This window comes from Salvelinus alpinus, chromosome 7, assembly GCF_045679555.1.
Source record: "Salvelinus alpinus chromosome 7, SLU_Salpinus.1, whole genome shotgun sequence".
Classification (NCBI taxonomy): Eukaryota; Metazoa; Chordata; class Actinopteri; order Salmoniformes; family Salmonidae; genus Salvelinus; species Salvelinus alpinus.
In genome coordinates this window covers 41,737,308-41,761,383 of record NC_092092.1, presented here as the reverse complement: position 1 = coordinate 41,761,383, position 24,076 = coordinate 41,737,308, and the positions used below count along the sequence as shown (strand labels likewise).

At 43.0% G+C, this 24,076-nt stretch overlaps 2 protein-coding genes across 4 annotated transcripts in view; one reads left to right on the top strand and one right to left on the bottom strand.

Annotated features, from left to right (window-relative positions):
* LOC139581049 (uncharacterized) overlaps positions 1–24,076 on the top strand; it is a 30,309-nt gene that overhangs the window by 1,991 nt on the left and 4,242 nt on the right. The gene's annotated exons all lie outside the window — the stretch shown is intronic.
* Positions 198–23,204, bottom strand: LOC139581048 (chondroadherin-like). Of its 3 annotated transcripts, none has more exons than XM_071410384.1 (4): positions 22,161–23,204; positions 11,525–11,688; positions 11,240–11,386; positions 198–1,548 (listed from the first exon to the last, which is right to left on the bottom strand). In XM_071410384.1, exons 1-3 carry the CDS (start codon positions 22,944–22,946, stop codon positions 11,245–11,247), a joined length of 1,092 nt encoding a protein of 363 aa, XP_071266485.1. In that variant the 5' UTR covers positions 22,947–23,204; the 3' UTR covers positions 198–1,548; positions 11,240–11,244. The 3 variants fall into 3 exon arrangements, with proteins under 3 accessions (XP_071266485.1, XP_071266486.1, XP_071266487.1); XM_071410385.1 differs by having other exon boundaries at positions 198–1,708; positions 22,161–23,197; XM_071410386.1 differs by lacking the exons at positions 198–1,548; positions 11,240–11,386; positions 11,525–11,688 and adding an exon at positions 20,924–21,168 and having other exon boundaries at positions 22,161–23,197.

The following is a 24,076-nucleotide window of genomic DNA, read 5'->3' as shown; positions in this document are numbered from 1 at the left end:
TCTACTAATAAGCTACAGATTAATATTTTGATTAGCTGAATCGGGTGTATTAGTGTTACGCTGGGACAAAAGCCTGCAAACCATGTAGCTCCCCAGGAGTAAGGTTGGCTATCCCTATGATATTGTCTCTCTGTTAATGTGTTCATCTGTTTACGCACAGTAGTTGAACATGGAATCAAGACAGACAAGATAACATCTTTATTTCTTCGATGTTTATTGGATGTGAGTTGTTCACCTCCGAAAGTCGAAAAAAAATACATTTATGATGTTCAATATACATAAAAAAAAGAAGAGTCAAATCTTAAGAGTTATGATACTCACAGAGTTTGGTAAGTGTTTGATGCTTATAGACAATCCATTGACTTAGCAGTAAAAAGTATATTTTTTCAATGTCAATCAATTACTTTAAATGAAATGGAACACAGTGTGTCTGGATGTGTCCGCTAACAAATGAAGCATTGCCACAGCAGGGGGGATGGAAAAGGCAAAATATTTAGTATATTACTTATTTAGTCAAAGACATGACACCTCTGCCACCTTTTCTCATATCCATTTTGAACTGTACACTATTTTCCCCTGTGATAACAGATTTAAATGCATTGCAAACCCTTTTAAACTTAATTCATGTAAGAATTAAGTATCATTGTATCTCTAGGGAGATTGTCCTTTGTATGTATTCAGTCTTTAAACGAAAGATACTGCTGGAGAACTGGAGTCCTCTCTTTGGTCATGTCGTCTCTGACTGTTCCTTCTCAACTTTGACCTGCCATCGCTCCGTTGTCTCATAAACCCTTTCAGAAAAAGTCCTCAGCCGCCTGCGCTGTGATGTGTCGTTTACCTTTGGTCAGAGTTTGAGAGGGGTCACGCTACGTCGACGTCCGTTTTACGGTCACAGTCCTTTCAGGATGTTTCCTCAGTCTGACAGAGAATTTCTCACAGGAAAAGCGAGACAGCGAGACATGACCAGCCGAGTGACCCATAGTAAATAAAGGGAGACCTGGCCTGGAGCATTCCATTTAGGTTTTTTGGGGGAATTTGGGGGAATTATGCAGGCCATTGCTGTGGCAGTAGGCGGCAGGGTCCTGAAAGGTGAAGGTGTAAAGCTGGCGTCAGGGAGAGCGAGACGAGGAGAGTCAACATGGCTGTTTGTCTGAGTGTTGGTTGTAGGATGCTTGACAAATTCCTCAGCCGTTGAAAAGAGAGTGGGATGAAAGAAAGGTGTGTGTTTGTATTGATAAAGGTTGTGTGTATGTTGTGTGTGTGGGTTGTGTGAATGTTGTCTGTGAACTGAACCACACAATTCTTCCCCTTGTGTACAAGTGTTTTCTTGAGTCTCTGCTTCGTGTAAGCCTTTTGGTTTTCTGTTTGTGATTTTTGTGTGCATGTGTGTGTGTCATGTATCACTCCCTGTGTGTACATGTGAAATTGAGATTTGGCAGATAGTGAGATGGACAGTCTTGAAGTAGCAGTTAGAGTTGCATTCTTTCTTTCTCTGCACACGTACCAAGCCCGTCACCTGGACAGGCCTTTCCCCTCAGACAGCGTCTCCTGTAGAAAGACATAAACATCAGCAGCCAAGTCAAACAGTCTGCCATCCTACTGGTCAACGCCATGACCGGGACACGCTGTTCTGTTCTGGACAGGACACCAAGGCCAAGATGGAAAAAGAACAGCCAGGGGACAGACTCTGACGAGCAGACAGAGAGTTCTGGGGGAAAGAACAGGGAAAGGGAAAGAAGAACGTCAAGCTAGGCAGGTCCCAAACCATCCCCCGACATTAAGTGCTACTGTCTCAAGCCAAAGTCATGTTGTGTCCTACACACACAAATTCCCACCTTTATATGAATACAAGCTGTGAGGAAAGCATTGAAGCCTGAAAGGGACCAGCAAAAATGTGAAATGTGTATCAATAATCAAAACCCTTTGTCAAGATGTACTTCGGTAAATTCATGACTTTAAACTCTCGCAAGTCTGATACTGAGAAACTCATAACCCGCTGGGCACACCACGTCATTTCAGTATGGCTAATTGGGTAATATTTGGTTGAAACATTGATCAATAAGATTTCAACCTACAGTGCATTCGGAAAGTATTCAGACCCCTTCCCTTTTTCCACATTACAGCCTTATTTTAAAGTGTATTAAATAAAAAAATCAATATACACACATTACCCCATAATGACAAAGCAAAAACAGTCCACCTGCGGTAAATTCAATTGATTGAACATGATTTGGAAAGACACACACCTGTATATATAAGAGCAAAAACCAAGCCATGAAGTCGAAGGAATTGTCCGTAGAGCTCCGAGACAGGATTGTGTAGAGGCACAGATCTGGGGAAGGGTACCAAAACATTTCCGCAGCATTGAAGGTCCCCAAGAACACAATGGCCTCCATCATTCTTAAATGGAAGAAGTTTGGAACCACCAAGACTCTTCCTAGTGCTGCTCGCCTGGCCAAACTGATCAATTGGGGAGAAGGGTCTTTGTCAGGGAGGTGACCAAGAACCCGATGGTCACTCTGACAGAGCTCCAGAGTTCCTCTTTGGAGATGGGAGAACCTTCCAAAAGGACAACCATCTCTGCAGCACTAAACCAATCAGACCTTTATGGTAGAGTGGCCAGGTGGAAGCCACTCCTCAGTAAAAGGCACACGGCAGCCCGCTTGGAGTTTGCCAGAAGAAACAAGAATCTCTAGTCTGATGAAACCAATATTGAACTCTTTGGCCTGAATGCCAAGGGTCATGTCTGGAGGAAACCTGGCACCATCCCTATGGTGAAGCATGGTGGTGGCAGCATCATTCTGTGGGGATGTTTTTCAACGGCAGGGAATGGGAGACTTTTCAGGATCAAGGGAAAGATGAATGGCGCAAAGTACGGACAGATCCTTGAGGAAAACCTGCTCCAGAGCGCTCAGACTGGGGCAAATGATTACCTTCCAACAGGACAACGACCTTAAGCACACAGCCAAGACAACACAGGAGTGGCTTCGGGACAAGTCTCTAAATGTCCTTGAATGGCCCAGCCAGAGCCCGGACCTGAACCTGATCTAACATCTCTGGAGAGACCTGAAATTAGCTGTGCAGCGACGCTCCCCATCCAACCTGACAGAGCTTGAGAGGATCTGCAGAGAAGAATGGGAGAAACTCCCCAAATACAGGTGTGCCAAGCTTGTAGCATCATACCCAAGAAGACTCGAGGCTGTAATCGCTGCCAAAGGTGCTTCAACAAAGTAGTGAGTAAAGGGTCTGAATACTTATATATACTGTAATATTTCAGTTACATATACATTTGCAAAAATGTCTGAACCTGTTTTTGCTTTGTCATTATGGGATATACACAATATCCCATAATGACAAAGCAAAAACAGGTTCAGACATTTTTGCAAATGTATATGTAACTGAAATATTACAGTATATATCATCAACAGTAGGTTGATGAGGGGAAAAAACTATTTAATCAATTTTAGAACAAGCGGTCTGAATACTTTCCTAATGCCCTGTGCATTCAACTCACTCAATAAGCCAAATGCAAGTTGAATTTCTTAAAGCACAACCAAATACCAAAGGAAAAACAATGTCTGATTTTTGGTTTAGTTGTCAATTCAAATGTCTATCATTGTGCTTTCAACCCATTAAAAGCACAGCAAAGTTCAAATGGTAATACAATGTCAGATATTAGGTTTATTTATACAACAGATTAATTTGTTATCATTGTGAATTTGTTATCAATTTTATAGCAGAACCAAATGACCTGGATTGCAGTTGAGATTACATTAAAAGTGCATATTGCAAGTGATCAATGGCAGTCAAGATTCTGAGCAGATTATTACAGTAATTGTTAAGATCTCCACAGACCTGTGACGACCTACTGTACTCATGCTATCTTGAACATACATGCTTTATATGATTACGTAAGAAGAAATGTATAGTTACAGTAACCTCAAATGTGGCCATGGATGTGTGACTCATTTTAAGGTTCAATTTAAATACCTAGGATAGGATAAAGTAATCCTTCTAACCCCCCCCCCCTTAAAAGAGTTAGATGCACTATTGTAAAGTGGTTGTTCCACTGGATATCATAAGGTGAATGCACCAATTTGTAAGTCGCTCTGGATAAGAGCGTCTGCTAAATGACTTAAATGTAAATGTAAATGTAATTTTACATTTGTTTGTAAGATACTATTTACTGTATTACAAAAGTAATATTGAATTGTGTTTGGTTGACAACACAACCAAATATTAACATTTAAATGTGATGTATCTACTGCTTGGAAAGTTCCATCTAAGCCACTGGCTTAATCCTATTCTTTTACTTTTATTTTTGTTTGCGTTGGAGACGTGAATCCAACACATCATTTGTTACCTTGTTGACAAGTTAATAGGTTATTTATTGTATTTCAAAAGTGATAACGCAACCAAACAACATTTGAAAGAGATTTATCTACTGCTTGGATAGTTCCATCTGTGCCACTGATTTAGTATGGCTTTAATTCCAGTTTGTTGACAAGTTAATAATGGATATGTTGGATTCAAGTCTCCATCTCAAAATAAAATCGAAGAATAGGACTAAATCAAACTTTAAATGCACTTTAAAGTGGCAATATGTACATTTTTGGGCAACGTGACCAAAATCACATAGAAATATCGGTTATAAATCTATCATTCAACTTGAAAGTAAGTCTAAAGCGGTAGATCAGTTCTATATAAGCTATTTCTATGCTTCCCATTCTTAAGTTTTGTTTGTACACCAGCTTCAAACAGCTGAAACAACAATATTTTTGATTATGGAAAATATATTTCACAGCGGTTTAGATGGTACAATAGTTCTCTACACTATACTAGCTTATTTTGTCACACAAACTGAAATTAGGCAAACTATTAGAGATTTAGCAACCAGAGATTGGGGCAGGGATTTCTGCTTAGTGCAACTTTAAATAAAGTTTGATTTGATTTAGTCCTATTCTTTAACTTCGATTTTTTTGGTTGGATGGAGGAGTGAATCCAACATATCAATTATTCATTTGTAGACCAACTGGAATTAAAGCCAGACGAAGTCCAGTGGCACAGATGAAACTTTCCAAGCAGAAGATGCATCTCCTGCAAATCTTGATATTTGGTTGCGTTGACAACCAAATAAAATTCAGTATCACTAAATATCATATCATACAATTTTAAATCAGCAAGCGCCTGAAATCGTAAGTCTATTGTATTGTCTTTTTTTGTTGAATTCGGGGTTGAATTTAAACAATAGCTGTTAGGGTTGCAAATTATATATATGCCTAAATAGCATGATTGATGATATACAGTGCCTTCAGGAAGTATTCACACCTCTTGACTTTTCCACATTGTGTTGTCTTAGTGCCTGAATTTAAAATCTATTGAATTGAGATTTTTTTGTCACTGGCCTTAACACAACGCCCCCATAATGTCAAAGTGGAATTATGTTTTTCAAAGTATTCAACCCGTTTATTATGGCAAGCCTGAATAAGTTCAGGAGTGAACATTTGCTTTATAAGTTGCATGGACTCTGTGTGCAATAATAGTGTTTAACATGATTGGTGGATGACTACCTCATCTCTGTACCCCACATATACAATTATCTGTGAAGTCCCTCAGTCAAGCAGTGCACAGATTCAACCACCAAGAACAGGGAGGTTTGCCAATGACTCGCAAAGACGGGCACCTATTGGTAGATGGATAAAAATGAAAAAAAGCAGATATTGAATATCCCTTTGAGCATAGTGAAGTTATTAATTACACTTTAGATGGTGTGTCAATACACACAGTTACTACAAAGACACAGGTGTCCTTCCTAGGAAACCACTCAGGGATTTCAACAATGGTGACTTTAAAACAGTTACAGAGTTTAATGGCTGTGATAGGAGAAAACTGAGGATGGCTCAACAACATTGTAGTTACTCTACAATACAAACCTAATTGACAGATTGAAAATAAGTAAGCTTGTACAGAATAAAAACATTCCAAAACATGAATCCTGTTTGCAATAAGTAAAGAACAGTAATATTGCAAAAAATGTGGCAAAACAATATATTTATGTCCTGGATACAAAGTGTTATGTTTGGGGCAAACCCAACACAACACATTACTGAGTACCACTCTCCATATTTTCAAGAATAGTGATGGCTGCATCATGTTATGGGTAATGCTTGTAATTGTTAAGGGTTGGGGAGTTTTACAGATATAAAATAAACAGAATGGAGCTAAGCACAGGCATAATCCTAGAGAAAAACCTGACTCAGTCTGCCTTCCACCAGGCACTGGGAGATTAATTCACCTTTTAGCAGGACAATAACCTAAAGCCTAAGGCCCACTATGGAGTTGCTTACCAAGAAGACAGTGAATGTTCTTGAGTGGCCGAGATACAGTTTTGACTTAAATCTACTTGAATAATCTATTGCAAGACCTGAAAATGCTTGTCTAGCAATGATCAACAACCAATTTGACAGAGCTTGATTTATATATATTTTTTAAACATAATGGGCAAATGTTGCACAATCCAGGTGTGGAAAGCTCTTAGAGACTTACCCAGAAAGACTCACAGCTGTAATTGCTGCCAAAGATGCTTCTACAAAGTATTGACTCGGGGGTGTGAATACTTGTATAAATAAGATATTTCTGCATTTCTTATTCAATAAATTAGCAAACATTTTCTACAAACATGTTTTCACTTTGTCATTATGGGGTATTACGTATAGATGGCTGAGAAAAAAATAGATTTAATCCATTTTGAATTCAGGCTGTAACACAACAAAATGTGGAATAAGTCAAGGGGTATGAATACTTTCTCAAGGCACTGAGTGATAAAGTATGGTCACATTTAATTTGCTCTCAATAAGGGGTGCTGTTTACACTTTGAAGATTTTTCGTTCCCAGATTAAACTGCCTCGTACTCAATTCTTGCTCGTACAATATGCATATTATTATTACTATTGGATAGAAAACACTCTCTAGTTTCTAAAACCGTTTGAATTATTTCTCTGAGTGAAACAGAACTCATTCTACAGCACACTTCCTGTCAAGAAGTGAGATTTCTGAAATTGAGGTCTCTGTTCCAGGGTCGGTTTATAAATTCCCTTATAAGCTATGGGGCTACATGCACTGCATATGCCTTCCCCTAGATGTCAGTAAGCGGTGAGACTTTGAATGGAGCGGATAGCACCATCTGGGGGAGTATAAAACCTCTTGGAACGGAAGTACCGACCTTTTCGACGAGGCGCCTGACGCATGAGGGACACCGGCATGGCGTCTTCAAAAGCTTTCGGTTTAGCAGTTCTATATCTCCGGCTCTGATTTAATTTGTTTTTTGTCTTAAAAACTTCATAAGGTAGTTAATTTAAACCGACTTATAGCAGTTTATAGCAGTTTATTGCGATTTTCTGGAGTTTCTTTGTCAGCCGTTATCACGAGTTGGGCACCTCTCCGGTACATCGGCGTTAGCAGCTAATTTCTACAGGAGTAGAGGACATCTTTCAACCAAAAGACGATTGTTCTGGACAAAGGACCACTTGCCCAAGATTCTGATGGAAGATCATCCAAAAGTAAGAGCTATTCATGATGTTAATTCGTATATCTGTGGAAAGATGTAAAATTATTAGTCCGCCATTGATTTAGGCATGGTCTCGCTGTAACGCACGCTGAATGTCGAGTAACGTTAATTTTAAAAATCTAACACAGTGGTTGCATTAAGAACTAATGTGTCTTTCATTTGCTGTCTAACCTGTATTTTTTAGTCAAGTTTACGATTAGTTATCGATTAGATTAGGTGCCTCTCCAAGATGGCGTCGGCCAGATTGCCTGAAATGTTGCTACTAATCACATTGTATAACCACGATTTGTGCTGCTAAATATGCACATTTTCGAACAAAACCTACAGTGGGGAGAACAAGTATTTGATACACTGCCGATTTTGCAGGTTTTCCTACTTACAAAGCATGTAGAGGTCTGTAATTTTTATCATAGGTACACTTCAACTGTGAGAGACGGAATCTAAAACAAAAATCCAGAAAAACACATTGTATGATTTTTAAGTAATTAATTTGCATTTTATTGCATGACATAAGTATTTGATCACCTACCAACCAGTAAGAATTCCGGCTCTCACAGACCTGTTAGTTTTTCTTTAAGAAGCCCTCCTGTTCTCCACTCATTACCTGTATTAACTGCACCTGTTTGAACTCGTTACCTGTATAAAAGACACCTGTCCACACACTCAATCAAACAGACTCCAACCTCTCCACAATGGCCAAGACCAGAGAGCTGTGTAAGGACATCAGGGATAAATTGTAGACCTGTACAAGGCTGGGATGGGCTACAGGACAATAGCCAAGCAGCTTGGTGAGAAGGCAACAACTGTTGGCACAATTATTAGAAAATGGAAGAAGTTCAAGATGACGGTCAATCACCCTCGGTCTGGGGCTCCATGCAAGATCTCACCTCGTGGGGCATCAATGATCATGAGGAATGTGAGGGATCAGCCCAGAACTACACGGAAGGACCTGGTCAATGACCTGAAGAGAGCTGGGACCACAGTCTCAAAGAAAACCATTAGTAACACACTACGCCGTCATGGATTAAAATCCTGCAGCGCACGCAAGGTCCCCCTGCTCAAGCCAGCGCATGTCCAGGCCCGTCTGAAGTTTGCCAATGACCATCTGGATGATCCAGAGGAGGAATGGGAGAAGGTCATGTGGTCTGATGAGACAAAAATAGAGCTTTTTGCTCTAAACTCCACTCGCCGTGTTTGGAGGAATAGAAGGATGAGTACAACCCCAAGAACACCATCCCAACCGTGAAGCATGGAGGTGGAAACATCATTCTTTGGGGATGCTTTTCTGCAAAGGGGACAGGACGACTGCACCGTATTGAGGGGAGGATGGATGGGGCCATGTATCGCGAGATCTTGACCAACAACCTCCTTCCCTCAGTAAGAGCATTGAAGATGGGTCGTGGCTGGGTCTTCCAGCATGACAACGACCCGAAACACACAGCCAGGGCAACTAAGGAGTGGCTCCGTAAGAAGCATCTCAAGGTCCTGGAGTGGCATAGCCAGTCTCCAGACCTGAACCCAATAGAAAATCTTTGGAGGGAGCTGAAAGTCCGTATTGCCCAGCGACAGCCCCGAAACCTGAAGGATCTGGAGAAGGTCTGTATGGAGGAGTGGGCTAAAATCGCTGCAGCAGTGTGTGCAAACCTGGTCAAGAACTACAGGAAACGTATGATCTCTGTAATTGCAAACAAAGGTTTCTGTACCAAATATTAACTTCTGCTTTTCTGATGTATCAAATACTTATGTCATGCAATAAAATGCAAATTAATTACTTAAAAATCATACAATGTGATTTTCTGGATTTTTGTTTTAGATTCCGTCTCTCACAGTTGAAGTGTACCTATGATAAAAATTACAGACCTCTACATGCTTTGTAAGTAGGAAAACCTGCAAAATTGTCAGTGTATCAAATACTTGTTCTCCCCACTGTATATGCATTGTGTAATATGATGTTACAGGACTGTCATCTGATGAAGTATATCAAGGTTAGTCAAAAATTATATATCTTTTGCTGGATTGTTACGATCGCTAACCTTTGCTACTGGTAAACGGCTTGTGTTTCCGGCTATTGTGGTAAGCTAATATAATGCTAAATTGTGTTTTCGCTGTAAAACACTTAAAAAATCTGAAATATTGGCTGGATTCACAAGATGTTGGTCTTTCATTTGCTGTACGCTGTGTATTTTTCAGAAATGTTTTATGATGAGTATTTCGGTATTTGACGTTGGTCTCTGTAATTATTCTGGCTGCTTCGGCACTATTTCAGATTGCAGCTGCAATGTAGAACTGTGATTTATACCTGAAATATGCAAATTTTTCTAAAAAAACATATGCTATACAATAAATATGTTATCAGACTGTCATCTGATGAAGTTGTTTCTTGGTTAGTGGCTATATATATCTTTATTTGGTCGAAATTGTGATAGCTACCTATGCAGGAAAAAAATGGTGAGAAAAAAAGTTGTGTCTTTTGCTATCGTGGTTAGCTAATAGATTTACATATTGTGTCTTCCCTGTAAAACATTTTAAAAATCAGAAATGATGGCTGGATTCACAAGATGTGTATCTTTCATCTGGTGTCTTGGACTTGTGATTTAATGATATTTAGATGCTAGTATTTACTTGTGACGCTATGCTAGGCTATGCTAGTCAGCTTTTTTACTGTGGGGGGTGCTCCCGGATCCGGGATGGTGTGCAAGTAGAAGTTAAACCTACCCTTTGGAATTACTTTTTATCCCCAATTTCGTGATACGATCTTGTCTCATCGCTGCACGGACTAGGGATAGGCGAAGGTCGAGAGTCATACGTCCTCTGAAACATGACCTGCCAAGCCGCACTGCTTCTTAACACACTGCTCGCTTAACCTGGAAGCCAGCTGCACCAATGTGTCGGCGAAAACACCATCCAACTGACAACCAAGTTCAGCTTGCAGGTACCCGGTCGCCACAAGGAGTCGCTAGAGCACGATGAGCCAAGGAAATCCCCCCCCCCGGCCAAACCCTCCCCTAACGACACCTTGCCAATTGTGCATCACCCCATGGGGCTTCCGGTCACGGCCGGCTGTAACAGCCTGGGATCAAACCCGAGGCTACAGTGGCACATCAGCACTGCGATGCAGTGCCTTAGACCGCTGCTCCACTCGTGGCTGGTCAAATGAATTTTATTTTTAAGTGGAGATCTCTCAACTATCATTCTCACAATAGCACATTGGTAATAGTCAGTGAAAATATCAGAGCTGGGCTGTGCTTGGTTAAAACCCTGGATGGGAGACCATAGGGTAGCTGTAGATAAATCAATTATCCAGCCCATAGTTTTTTTCTGATAGTGGATATAACGTTGAAGATCTGACATGGTTTTAATGGTACAAATTCAACATATTTTATAGGGTTTTCTATGTTGAAATTTGGTTAACATGATGATATTCCTGTGCTTGAAATTTCACCCTCAAAACAACAGTTTAGGTTGAAGACCTTTTTCAAATCCAATGTATTTTCCACATGAATTCCACTACACAATACGATGACAAATTACATTGAAACAACGTTGATTCAACCAGTTTGTGTCCAGTGGGAAGCTTGCTAGCTTCAGCTCATAAATTCACTTAACTGAGGTTTAACTTGCCTATTTGCGGACTCGTTTTGTAATTTGTCGAGTCATCACCGGTCAGATTACCTCTTTTAATGGCGCGTGCCCTTCTTGGCTCTCTTTGTCTTGACTTTGCAGCTGCTGAAGGCAGAGCTGTCTCTGATCTGCTTTCCTCTCTGTGAGGACGGAGAGACACAGAGCGCATCAGGGCGCTGGCGGCTAGAGTCCATCCACCTAGTGGGGGGAAACAGAGAGAATTAGACACAGGGTCTTGGAAAAGGACGGGACATTTTCCAATTACTGGAGGAAAAGTGTGGTACAATATGGCTACCACGTTTGGCTTGTTAGCCAGGTTAAATATGAGCTCCTTACTTGCGCAGAGGGGCAAGCGTGCAGGTGCAGCTCCAGGGGTTGTTGGAGAGCGTGAGGTTGGTGATAGTGGTGAACTCCAGGCTGTTGGGGAGGGACTTGAGCTTGTTGTTGTCCAGGTGCAGAGACTTGATGGCCGTCACTCCGTTGAATGCAGCGTCAGAGAACTAGAGGCAGAGACACAGACACAGTATAAGAGGCTTTTTAGTTTCATTAAAAGAGATCGACTTTGACAAGATATTCAAAACATAACCAAGAACAGTCTTGTCCTTCAAAAGTAATTAATTGCATGTATAATAGCTTCCCACGGCTCATTTGACATCCCTAAATTCAACTATTGAAATCCCTAAAATCAACCAGTATATCAGGTAAATCTCCCCTTTCATTTAGCAGAAGCTTTTCTCCAAAGCGACTTACAGTAAGTAGTGAGTGCATACATTTTCGTACGGGTCCCCCATGGGAATCGAACCCACAACCCCTGTATTGTAAACGCCATGCTCTACCGACTGAGACACTCTCACAGGGCATTGAGGTCACACCAAGCCTGCTGATAGATGGATGTAGAATTTGTTCTACCTTTGTAGTTAGACCTCATCCATAATATCTGTCAGAGGGCAGACCGAGATGTTTGGTAGAGGGAATCCTTTTTTTTTTTTTTCCTACAGCAGAGTCACTCTGTCATGAAAGCCTCCACTCATAACTGGTTCCTGCAGCGTTGCTTATGTAAACTTGACTGTCTCACCCCTCTCTTCTCCTAAACTTCATATGCGTTTGTGAGGCCGCTAAAAACTTCACAGAGGTGCAAGATGAACTGATGCTCACCATGTCAAGTTTGGCTCTTAGCCTTCTAGCAGGAGGAGAGAGGGAAGGAAGGAGGTCCGGGGGCAGCTGTGAGAGGAGGGTGGGCTTTGCTTTGGGGGGATGAGTTATGTATGTCTATAAGAGATGAAGCTATTGATTGAGGCGTCTTTTTGGAAATTTCCACTGCGGAGGTTCGCGAGCACCGAGGTGGATATTTCTGGTAATTTGAGGCAATGGAAGATGGATGACTTCCAGCATGGCCAGGTTGCTCTCTCTCTCTCTCTCTCTCTCTCGCTCTCTCTCTCGCTCGCTCTCTCTCGCTCTCGCTCTCTCTCGCTCTCTCTCTCGCTCGCTCTCGTTCTCTCGCTCTCGTTCTCTCTCTCTCGCTCTCTCTCACTCTCTCGCTCTCTCTCTCGCTCTCTTTCTCTCGCTCTCTCTCTCTCTCTCTCGCTCTCTCACGCTCTCTCTCTCTCTCTCGCGCTCTCTCTCGCTCTCTCTCTCACGCTCTCTCTCACACTCTCTCATGCTTTCTCTCTCTCTCACGCTCCCTCTCTCTCTGAGCCACTCCTCTGCCAGGAAGGCTTGCAAAGGGCCCAATTGTCCATTCAACTGAGGGGCGATGTACAAGCTAAAAATACTTGTCCTTCATGGGCCACGGAACACCCTGCCTCTATTTACCTCTCTCCTAAACCTTACTGACCTGTTTGTAGGATCCTCGTGCTGAGGGCAAAAAAATGCACAAAGCTGAAAATAACACTTGTGTAAGAATTAGGCTGGGACATGCTTGGATATGGCCAAGCAAAAACAAAACACCTTCAAAATAACCATGTTCCCCGCCACCCCAAAACCTCGACATCTCCCGCTGCTTTTCCCTCACTCTAACTCACAGGTATACAGTCTGCCAGAGAGATGTCTTCATACTGTAGCGTGGATACTGTACACTCAAATATTAGATTCACTCCTAGTGTTGAATAAACTTTGAGTTTGGAATGTATGCAGCAAGGTAGTCCCTCCGTCAGTATATGGAGTTATAACGGGCAGTGTGTTCATTGGGAATTAGGCAGAAAAGCTCTCATCTGAGTCTCTCTCGAGGCCTTCTCATCTCTCCACTCAGGCCTTGATTGGGGTTGGTCAGCCGAGGGAGATAGCGATCATGCAACCTTGTTACATTTTACATTGTTACGCTATGAGTTACTAGGTGAAGGGTTGGCTGTGTTATCTCTAGATAGGAAACCATTTCCAGTGCTACCTGGACTGTGCCTGCTGTTGTTCCATGAACTCTGTAGCCTTGGGGTGTCTGTATGATAGTTCAAACTTCTCTGCCATAGACTGGAGCGATTATAGGGGACATCTATGCATCACTCGATTTGTAAATAGTGACTCCCCAAAGGATGGAAACTAGCCAGATCTTAAAAGCCTCTTCAGACTGCACCATTTAAGTGTCATGAGGCAGTCACCCACCTCAAACACCAACGTGAACCTCAGGAATGATCCATCACTGCGTCAACACCGCCCCCTCACTGTATGGTCAATGATATCTTGGGCTTTCTGTATGTGCCTTGGGGAACCCCTGTCTGACGGTGTGTTTGGGTTTACAGTACATGCTGAAGAGTGTGGTCCATACCAGCGGTTTGTAATGATGCTACTAGGTGATTGTTTGGAATCTCCCAGTTGGGAAGATGTACATGCTGCCCATATCATTCCCATGTATTTCCTTAATGTAAAGAGCAGGGACCTCAGCCCTCCAACATCACTTCTTGTCCTCACAAAGCTAGATTGGACATGAATCCAATCTTCAACACCAACTGTCCACCAACCAACTACATATGGGAATGGAGCTACACAATACTAAAACACCAATGCTCTCTACCACTGTGCAAAACTCCAGACCCACACAATCTCAGATGCAGAGTAAACTTAAACTAAAACTAAAACTAATCAAGAAAAAAATATTTTGTAAACTGATAGGAAATAATTAACCCATTTGAAAAACTAACACTATACTGAAACTATGTTTGCCTCCCCCCAAAAAAGTTAAATAAAAACCATCATGAATTATGTTATGTTTTAGTTTTTTTTCTAGATCTAATGGGGTTTTCAAGCTACTGAATCTAGCGGGTAAATATGACTAGGAGATGGTGATGTTACAAATAGGCCTAGCTAACATGGAAAAAAATCTGCTAGGTAGCTAACTTGATTGTACTTACATGTACTACAAAAGTTAAAAAGCATTCGATTGGTGTAAATGTGACAGGTTAAAGGAAATACTAATAGCCTGTTATACATTAAAACGTATTAGTAAATTCATAGTATGTGAGGATCTTAAAACATCTAAGGTTAAGAAGATCATGCAGTCAGTATTAGTTGATAGATTGATAACATTTATATAATTCTGTTAAAATCCGTCAAGCATACAAAGAGTACGAATTGTGAGAGGAATGTGTAAACGTTATGTTGATTCCTTTATGTTGTCGTGGATAAAAGTGCTAATCTGTGATCTACTAAATGCTCTTAATCTATGAGCCTGAGATCGATTGCTCTGGTCTCCACTCAAGTTCACGGAGAATTCGCGGTCTTTTTCTCATTGCACTAAACGTTCAATGAGTAAACATTCCGTATCACTATCGTGATTCTTTCTACCCTTTTTCAGGGGTGTAACATAAACATGGGCGAGAGAGTTCCCTTTCGGCATATTTTTTGCACCAGTCTCGGCGCTATTCCTTTTAAATCTAGGGCTCTATTCAACGCTTCAGCGTTAGAGAATCTGCAATTGAAATTGTAAGGTCATTTCAGATTGAGCTGACATATGCAGCGTTTACCGTGAATGGTGTCTCCGCTAAAGTGGAAACATTGCCTTTAAATTTTAATCACGCTGTAAAGCTGATCTTATGTGATGTGGATTTAACAGAACCCCTAATCTATGACCTGACCCATCACCGTACGTATTACTGCCCCCCCCAGTTGCAAGATGTGACCCCCCCCCCCAAATAAAAAAATACAAAAAGAAACTATACAACAAAATGTAGCCTCCCAGGCAATGCTTTCTATCCAACACTGCAACTAAATAATATAAAAACTATATAGAAATATTTTTACTAAATGAAAACTAACTGAAACTAAACTGAATTCAAATAAAAATCGAAAAATTAATAGAAATATCACAAAACTATAATAACCTTGACCTTTGAAAGATGCTCTCTTTTCACCACACCATACCCCGAGCAGAGCAATCAGGATCAAAGAACACAATCAACAGTTTTTTTTTTGTGTGTTTTTATTTTCCAACCGGGAGTCATGCTGAGACCAAGTCTCTTTCTCAGATGAGCCCTGCATACACATCAATACACATCAAAAGCATCAATATACACGAAACACATGAATAATACACATCAATATACACATCAATACACTAAAAGCAAAACGCAACCATAGAAAATAAACACGTTGTTCAGTAAAAAGGTCCTCAATCAGCCTTTTGAATTGCCCTAGAGGCACCGATTCATCCAATTTTAGAGAACCTTGGAGAGCAAGGTGCAAAAAAACTAAAAGCAGATCGACCTAACTCAGTGGAGATCAAAGGAATCTCCGGAGTTAGCCATCCCTGAGACCGGGTCTGGAATCTCGTAAGTCTATCAGTTAACAATGAAGTAAGGTATGGCGGAAGTTTATGCAGGAGGCTTTATAAAGAACGAGTGCAATGCATCGATCTACAAAGTTTTAAAGAGGGCCAGCCTACTTTCTGATAAAGAGTATAGTGATGTGTATGGAACCTATTGCCTGTAATAAAGTGTAGTGCGCTATGATAAACTGCGCCCGATGGCTTCAATACAGTAGCAGCTACATTCATATAGACAATATCCCCATAGTTTATAACCAGTATGAATGTTGACTGAATGATTTGTTTTGTGCTATTTAATGAAAGGCATGACCTATTCGTATAAAATAAGCCCATTTTAATTCTTAACTACTGTAACTCGTCAACATGCTTTTTGAAAGATAGATTTTCATCAATCCAGATGCTCAGATATTTATAAGCAGGGACATGATCAATGAGGGCGCCATCCAATGTACATATGCATAAATCCTCAGATACATTTTTATGTGGTTGGGAGAATAACATGTATACTTGGTTTACCTGCATTAAGTACCAATTTCAGTTCAACAAAGGCTTTCTGCAAAGAAATGAAGACAGATTGAAATAAGAGGCTGGTCAACCGTGGATGCAATAGCACACACAACAATGGCATCTGCATATAGGTTTATGTTAATTGTTTTTGCAGATATACCAACATTGTTTATATAGACAGTAAAAAATACAGGACCTAAAATCGATCCCTGTGGGATACCTTTTGTAATATCTAGGAAACCTGACTTGACATCATCAGAAAAAACACAGGGCCAGGACGTGTGTTCCGGGCATGTGCTGACCAACTGGCAGGTGTCTTCACTGACATTTTAAACATGTCCCTGATTGAGTCTGTAATACCAACATGTTTCAAGCAGACCACCATAGTCCCTGTGCCCAAGAACACAAAGACAACCTGCCTAAATGACTACAGACCCGTAGCACTCACATCCGTAGCCATGAAGTGCTTTGAAAGATTGGTAATGGCTCACATCAACACCATTATCCCAGAAACCCTAGACCCACTCCAATTTGCATACCGCCCAAACAGATCCACAGATGATGCAATCTCTATTGCACTCCACACTGCCCTTTCACACCTGGACAAAAGAAACACTTATATGAGAATAATATTAATTGACTACAGCTCAGTGTTCAACGCCATAGTACCCTCAAAGCTCATCAGTAAGCTAAGGATCCTGGGACTAAACACCTCCCTCTGCAACTGGATCCTGGACTTCCTGACGGGCCGCCCCCAGGTGGTGAGGGTAGATAGCAACACATCTGCCACACTGATCCTCAACACTGGCGCTCCACAGGGGTGCGTGCTCAGTCCCCCCCTGTACTCCCTGTTCACCCACGACTGCATGGCCAGGCACGACTCCAACATCATCATGAAGTTTGCAGACGACATAACAGTGGTAGGCCTGATCACTGACAACGACGAGACAGCCTATAGGGAGGAGGTCAGAGACCTGGCCTGGTGGTGCCAGATTAACAACCTATCCCTCAACGTAACCAAGACTAAGGAGATGATTATGATTATACAGGAAAAGGAGGACCGAGCACGCCCCCATTCTCATCAACGGGGCTGTAGTGGAGCAGGTTGAGAGCTTCAAGTTCCTTGGTGTCCACATCAACAACAAACTAGAATGGTCCAAACACACCAAGACAGTCGTGAAGAGGGCACGACAAAGCCTATTCCCCCTCGGGAAACTTAAAAGATTTGGCATGGGTCCTGAGATCCTCAAAAGGTTCTACAGCTGCAACATCGAGAGCATCCTGACTGGTTGCATCACTGCCTGGTACGGCAATTGCTCGGCCTCTGACCACAAGGCACTACAGAGGGTAGTGCGTACTGCCCAGTACATCACTGGGGCTAAGCTGCCTGCCATCCAGGACCTCTACACCAGGCGGTGTCAGAGGAAGGCCCAAAAATTGTGAAAGACCCCAGCCACCCCAGTCATAGACTGTTCTCTCTACTACCGCATGGCAAGCGGTACCGGAGTGTCAAGTCTAGGACAAAAAGGCTTCTCAACAGTTTTTACTCCTGAACAGGTAATCAAATGGCTACCCGGACTATTTGCATTGTGTGCCCCCCCAACCCTCCCCAACCCCTCTTTTTACGCTGCTGCTACTCTCTGTTTATCATATATGCATAGTCACTTTAACTATACATTCATGTACATACTACCTTAATTGGCCCGACCAACCAGTGCCCCAGCACATTGGCTAATCGGGCTATCTGTATTGTGTCCCGCCACCCGCCACCCACCACCCGCCAACCCCTCTTTTACGCTACTGCTACTCTCTGTTCAACCATATCTACATGTACATACTACCTCAATCAGCCTGACTAACCGGTGTCTGTATGTAGCCTCGCTACTTTTATAGCGTCGCTACTGTATATAGACTGTCTTTTTACTGTTGTTTTATTTCTTTACTTACCTATTGTTCACCTAACACCTTTTTTGCATTATTGGTTAGAGCCTGTAAGTAAGCATTTCACTGTAAGGTCTACTACACCTGTTGTATTCGGCGCACGTGACAAATAAACTTTGATTTGATTTGATTAATGATTCAAAAAAGTTTGCTAGACATTTTTGAGATGGGGCAATAATTATTTTGGTCGGAGGGGTCACCACCTTTGTGGAGAGGGAGCACATGGGCCGCTTTCCAAACCCTCGGGAAAGCACCCGTGATAATCGTCAGTTTAAAAATATGTCAGTAGCTAGGTTTCCATCCAATTTGTGACCGATTTTCATGTGAATATTCAAAAATCTGCATAAAACAATATGCACATTTTCCCACCTTAAATTCCCATGTACCGAATGAAAAATGGGGTTCCATCACATTTTTAACTGCTCTGATGGATTTGTCACAAAAACTGTTGCGTTATATAGCAAATGTACACAGTCTGGTCTTAGCACATGCGCTGTAGCCAACAGCTCACAGATACAGTGAATTCAGGGGCGACAGATAGCCTAATGGCTAAAGCGTTGGGCCAGTAACCGAAAGGTTGCTGGATTGAATCCCCGAGCTGACAAGGTAAAAATCTGTCGTTCTGCGCCTGAACAAGGCAGTTAATCCACTGTTCCCCGGTAGGCCATCAACGTAAATAAGAATTTGTTAACTGACTTGCCTAGTTAAAAAATATATATACACTGCTCAAAAAAATAAAGGGAACACTTAAACAACACAATTTAACTCCAAGTCAATCACACTTCTGTGAAATCAAACTGTCCACTTAGGAAGCAACACTGATTGACAATAAATTTCACATGTTGTTGTGCAAATGGAATAGACAACAGGTGGAAATTATAGGCAATTAGCAAGACACCCCCAATAAAGGAGTGGTTCTGCAGGTGGTGACCACAGACCACTTCTCAGTTCCTATGCTTCCTGGCTGATGTTTTGGTCACTTTTGAATGCTGGCGGTGCTTTCACTCTAGTGGTAGCATGAGACGGAGTCTACAACCCACACAAGTGGCTCAGGTAGTGCAGCTCATCCAGGATGGCACATCAATGCGAGCTGTAGCAAGAAGGTTTGCTGTGTCTGTCAGCGTAGTGTCCAGAGCATGGAGGCGCTACCAGGAGACAGGCCAGTACATCAGGAGACGTGGAGGAGGCCGTAGGAGGGCAACAACCCAGCAGCAGGACCGCTACCTCCGCCTTTGTGCAAGGAGGAGCAGGAGGAGCACTGCCAGAGCCCTGCAAAATGACCTCCAGCAGGCCACAAATGTGCATGTGTCTGCTCAAACGGTCAGAAACAGACTCCATGAGGGTGGTATGAGGGCCCGACGTCCACAGGTGGGGGTTGTGCTTACAGCCCAACACCGTGCAGGACGTTTGGCATTTGCCAGAGAACACCAAGATTGGCAAATTCGCCACTGGCGCCCTGTGCTCTTCACAGATGAAAGCAGGTTCACACTGACCACATGTGACAGACGTGACAGTCTGGAGACGCCGTGGAGAACGTTCTGCTGCCTGCAACATCCTCCAGCATGACCGGTTTGGCGGTGGGTCAGTCATGGTGTGGGGTGGCATTTCTTTGGGGGGCCGCACAGCCCTCCATGGGCTCGCCAGAGGTAGCCTGACTGCCATTAGGTACCGAGATGAGATCCTCAGACCCCTTGTGAGACCATATCCTGGTGCAGTTGGCCCTGGGTTCCTCCTAATGCAAGACAATGCTAGACCTCATGTGGCTGGAGTGTGTCAGCAGTTCTTGCAAGAGGAAGGCATTGATGCTATGGACTGGCCTGCCCCTTCCCCAGACCTGAATCCAATTGAGCACATCTGGGACATCATGTCTCGCTCCATCCACCAACGCCACGTTACACCACAGACTGTCCAGGAGTTGGCGGATGCTTTAGTCCAGGTCTGGGAGGAGATCCCTCAGGAGACCATCCGCCACCTCATCAGGAGCATGCCCAGGCGTTGTAGGGAGGTCATACAGGCACGTGGAGGCCACACACACTACTGAGCCTCATTTTGACTTGTTTTAAGGACATTACATCAAAGTTGGATCAGCCTGTAGTGTGGTTTTCCACTTTAATTTTGAGTGTGACTCCAAATCCAGACCTCCATGGGTTGATACATTTGATTTCCATTGATCATTTTTGTGTGATTTTGTTGTCAGCACATTCAACTATGTAAAGTAAAAAGTATTTAATAAGAATATTTCATTCATTCAGATCTAGGATGTGTTATTTTAGTGTTCCCTTTATTTTTTTGAGCAGTGTATATATATAAAAATGTGCGGGTACGCAACCTACATAATGAGATTACTATGGACAAGAGCAATATTATTTGTATCTGTCAAACTGCAGCCAAGCATCGATCATCATGTCACCAGATTTAAGACCCTTGATATTTATTGGAAAGGAGCATCAAGCTTATCACCTTCACCACAACTTCTTTCATCTGTAGCCTAATAAACTGCATTTCTTTTTTTCTTTTTTACTTAACCTTTATTTAACTTGGCAAGTCGGTTAAGAACAAATTCTTATTTACAATGATGGCCTACACCGGCCAAACCCGGACGACACTGGGCCAATTGTGCGCCGCCCTATGGGACTCCCAATCACAGCCGGTTGTGAAACAGCCTGGATTTGAGCCAGGGTATCTGTAGAGATGACTCTAGCACTGACATGCAGTGCCTTACAGCTATGCCACTTGGGAGCCCCTTTCCCGATTGGTTGGATGGAAACCTGGTTAATGACTCCGCAATCAGGGAAGCAGAAAAAAAACAATTTTAAGCAAGGCATCTACAGTACAGTGGCACATCACAAGTAGAACGTTTTTCAACAACCAGACACAGAGATCCCGCTGGTCTCATCCTGACCACGTGTGGCCTGCTTTCTTCCCATATGGGTGGATAAGTCATCATAAGGATTTTATTACCATACAATGAGACAGATGGGGCGAAAGCACAACAACCAAAGCATAAAAATTGTCTCCGTATCCTGCGCTCTCGTAAACCTGAAAGGTCAGTCAAAATATGATGAATGGCAGAGATCGGCTAAACCACCTCCCATTACCACCTGCCCTTGGCCTACAGTATGTGACCACGGAACTGGGAGAAGAGAAACAACTTTGGACTACTGGAAAATGGGGAGTTGGCCAGTGTCTAGCCAGAATGTACATATATATAAGCAAATGAAATATGGCAAGCCTGAACCAAAACAAACAAACAACAAGCCTCCCTAATCCGCAGGGCTGCTAGAATTTTTAGGACAAGAATACAGTTTTTTATATCTACCGAATGGCTCATGGTGCCTCTAATCGTTGAGACCTGTGTTGCATGAAATTAAACTTGCAATGCTCTCTCATAGTAATAGAATCATATACTGCTTCTACGCCATCCTACTATTGCATTGCGCTACTCTTAAACCAGGGCTGCCCAACCCTCTTCCTGGAGATCTACCGTCCTGTGGGTTTTCAATCCAACCCTAATTTAACACACCTGATTCTGCTAATTAGCTGGCTGTCAACAAGACCTTAACTAGCCTGTCAACAAGACCTTAACTATCTGAATCAGATATGCTAAATTAGTGTTGGACTGAAAACCTACAGGACAGTAGATCTCCAGGAAGAGGGTTGGGCAGCCCTGTCTTAAACTCTCAATTGCCAAACTCTCTCCCTTCCCAAATCAATAAGCTCTTTGTGCAGCCATAAAAGTACCCCCCTCCCCTTAAACAATATGAGACTGACCTTTTCCAGCCCCATGCCATCCAAGTGCAGCTTCTCCATGTAGCGTCCGAAGCTCTGGAAGGCGTTGTCGGGGATGCTCCTCAGGGGGTTCTTGGCCAGGCTCAGTTCCTCCACCACTCTCAGCTTGCTCATGGCCAGGCCAGGATAGGTGGACAGCCTGTTCCTGTCCAGGTGCAGGATGGCCAGATTCTCCACGTCGTCCAGAGAGCCCGGCTGCAGCGAGTTCATCTCATTGCCACTCATGTGCAGCCAGCGCAGGTCTTTGGCTCCGGCGAAGGTGCCTGGCTTGATGTCACGCAGCTTGTTGTCGTTGAGCTGCAGGATGAACAGGTTGATCATGGGTGAGAAGATTCCCTTAGGCAGGTCGCTGATGCGGTTGCCATCCAGGTAGAGGTAAGTGAGCTCGGTGAGGTCCTCGAAGGCACCTGGCTTGATGCTGGTGATCTCGTTGTTGGACAGGTAGAGGTAGATTAGCTTCTTGAGTCCCTTGAAGGCCTGGCCACCAATCTCCTTGAGCTGGCAGTGCTGCATGTGCAACGAGATGAGACCCTTGCTGCTGGCGAAGGAGCCGGTGGGCAGGCTGCCCAGGTTGTTCCTTTGCAGGTTGAGCAGACGGGTGGCCTCGGACACCTGCGGGATCTTCTTCAGCCCCACGTTGTCACAGATGACATGCTGCAGGTCCCCATGGCAGTGACACTGAGCCGGGCACTGGCTGGGGGCGCCCCAAACAGCCGGGCCGAGGACCAGCAAGCAAGTCCCCACCAACAGGAAGCTCACACACGGCATACTGACGCCACTACTCTGCTCAGTCTCTCCACCTTGTCTGTCTTCTGTCTTCTTGAGAGCTTCTTCTTACTGCTTGACAGGCACTCTAAGCTAGAAATTCCTCCAGAAAGACTTAGGGAGATAGAAAGAGAGAGGATTCAGAGAGGGAAGGCAAGAGGTGAGATGGTGTGAAATAGGGGGAGAGTGAGAGTGCACGTGACTGAGAGAGGAGGGCAGCGCAAAAAATATTCACTCCGGGCTTTGAGAGGAGGACGGCACGGCAGTCAACAGAACACAGCACTATTTATAACATTTATTTAAGGAAAAAAACTGAGAAGGGCTTGCCAGGGTGTTACGTGGAGACCGCGGGGCTGCAAGGGGAAGTCAAGTGTCTTTGACAGTTTAACCCTGCACATGCAGGAGGACAGGTCAGGATCTTCCACTGACCGTAGTCAATCAATTTGACTAACTTCTGGTTAAACTTTGTAAAAAGCTTTCAGATCTTCTGCATGAGACATTTAAGCAAATAGTTTGTGTGTGTGCATCATTTTCTGTTGCTTGTTATGTTTAGCACGCAAATGATCTCTAGTTAATACTTGGTCATTTTAGTAATATAAGCAGAACAATTGTGTAAACATTGCACTCTCAAGAAGTTATCAAATACAGTGTCTTGGTGGTTCATGCACTTTTGACTGCCACTATACAGTAGCAATGGTCTGTATACCTATACAGGTTACCTGGGTTTTTGTTGGGTAGATAAGGAGCCCTCCACTGGCCGTGGTCATTGAGATATTTCTAAAGTCATTTATTAAATATTTGCCTGAGTGAGTTAGTGAGTGTGCAGTCAGACGGCAGGTAAGAGGTTAAGGTGGCAGTGTTTAGGGTTCCAGATGTCTATTGTTTTTCAGTCTGCGGTCGGAGGAAAAGGAGCCCGTAATCATCCCCAGATGGTTGGCAAGCGGCTGGACTCCTTTTCAATTCACAACAACGGGTGCGTTTATGAATCCGATGGACACTCTCATGATAAGTGAAATCTTGAGTTTACTCAACAAATCTAGCGGTTTATCGGGAACATCTTTCTCCTGGCTGTCCGAGTGAATTTCTCACCGTCCACATCCCCAAACAGCTCCTGCAATGCTTCTTTGTTCACC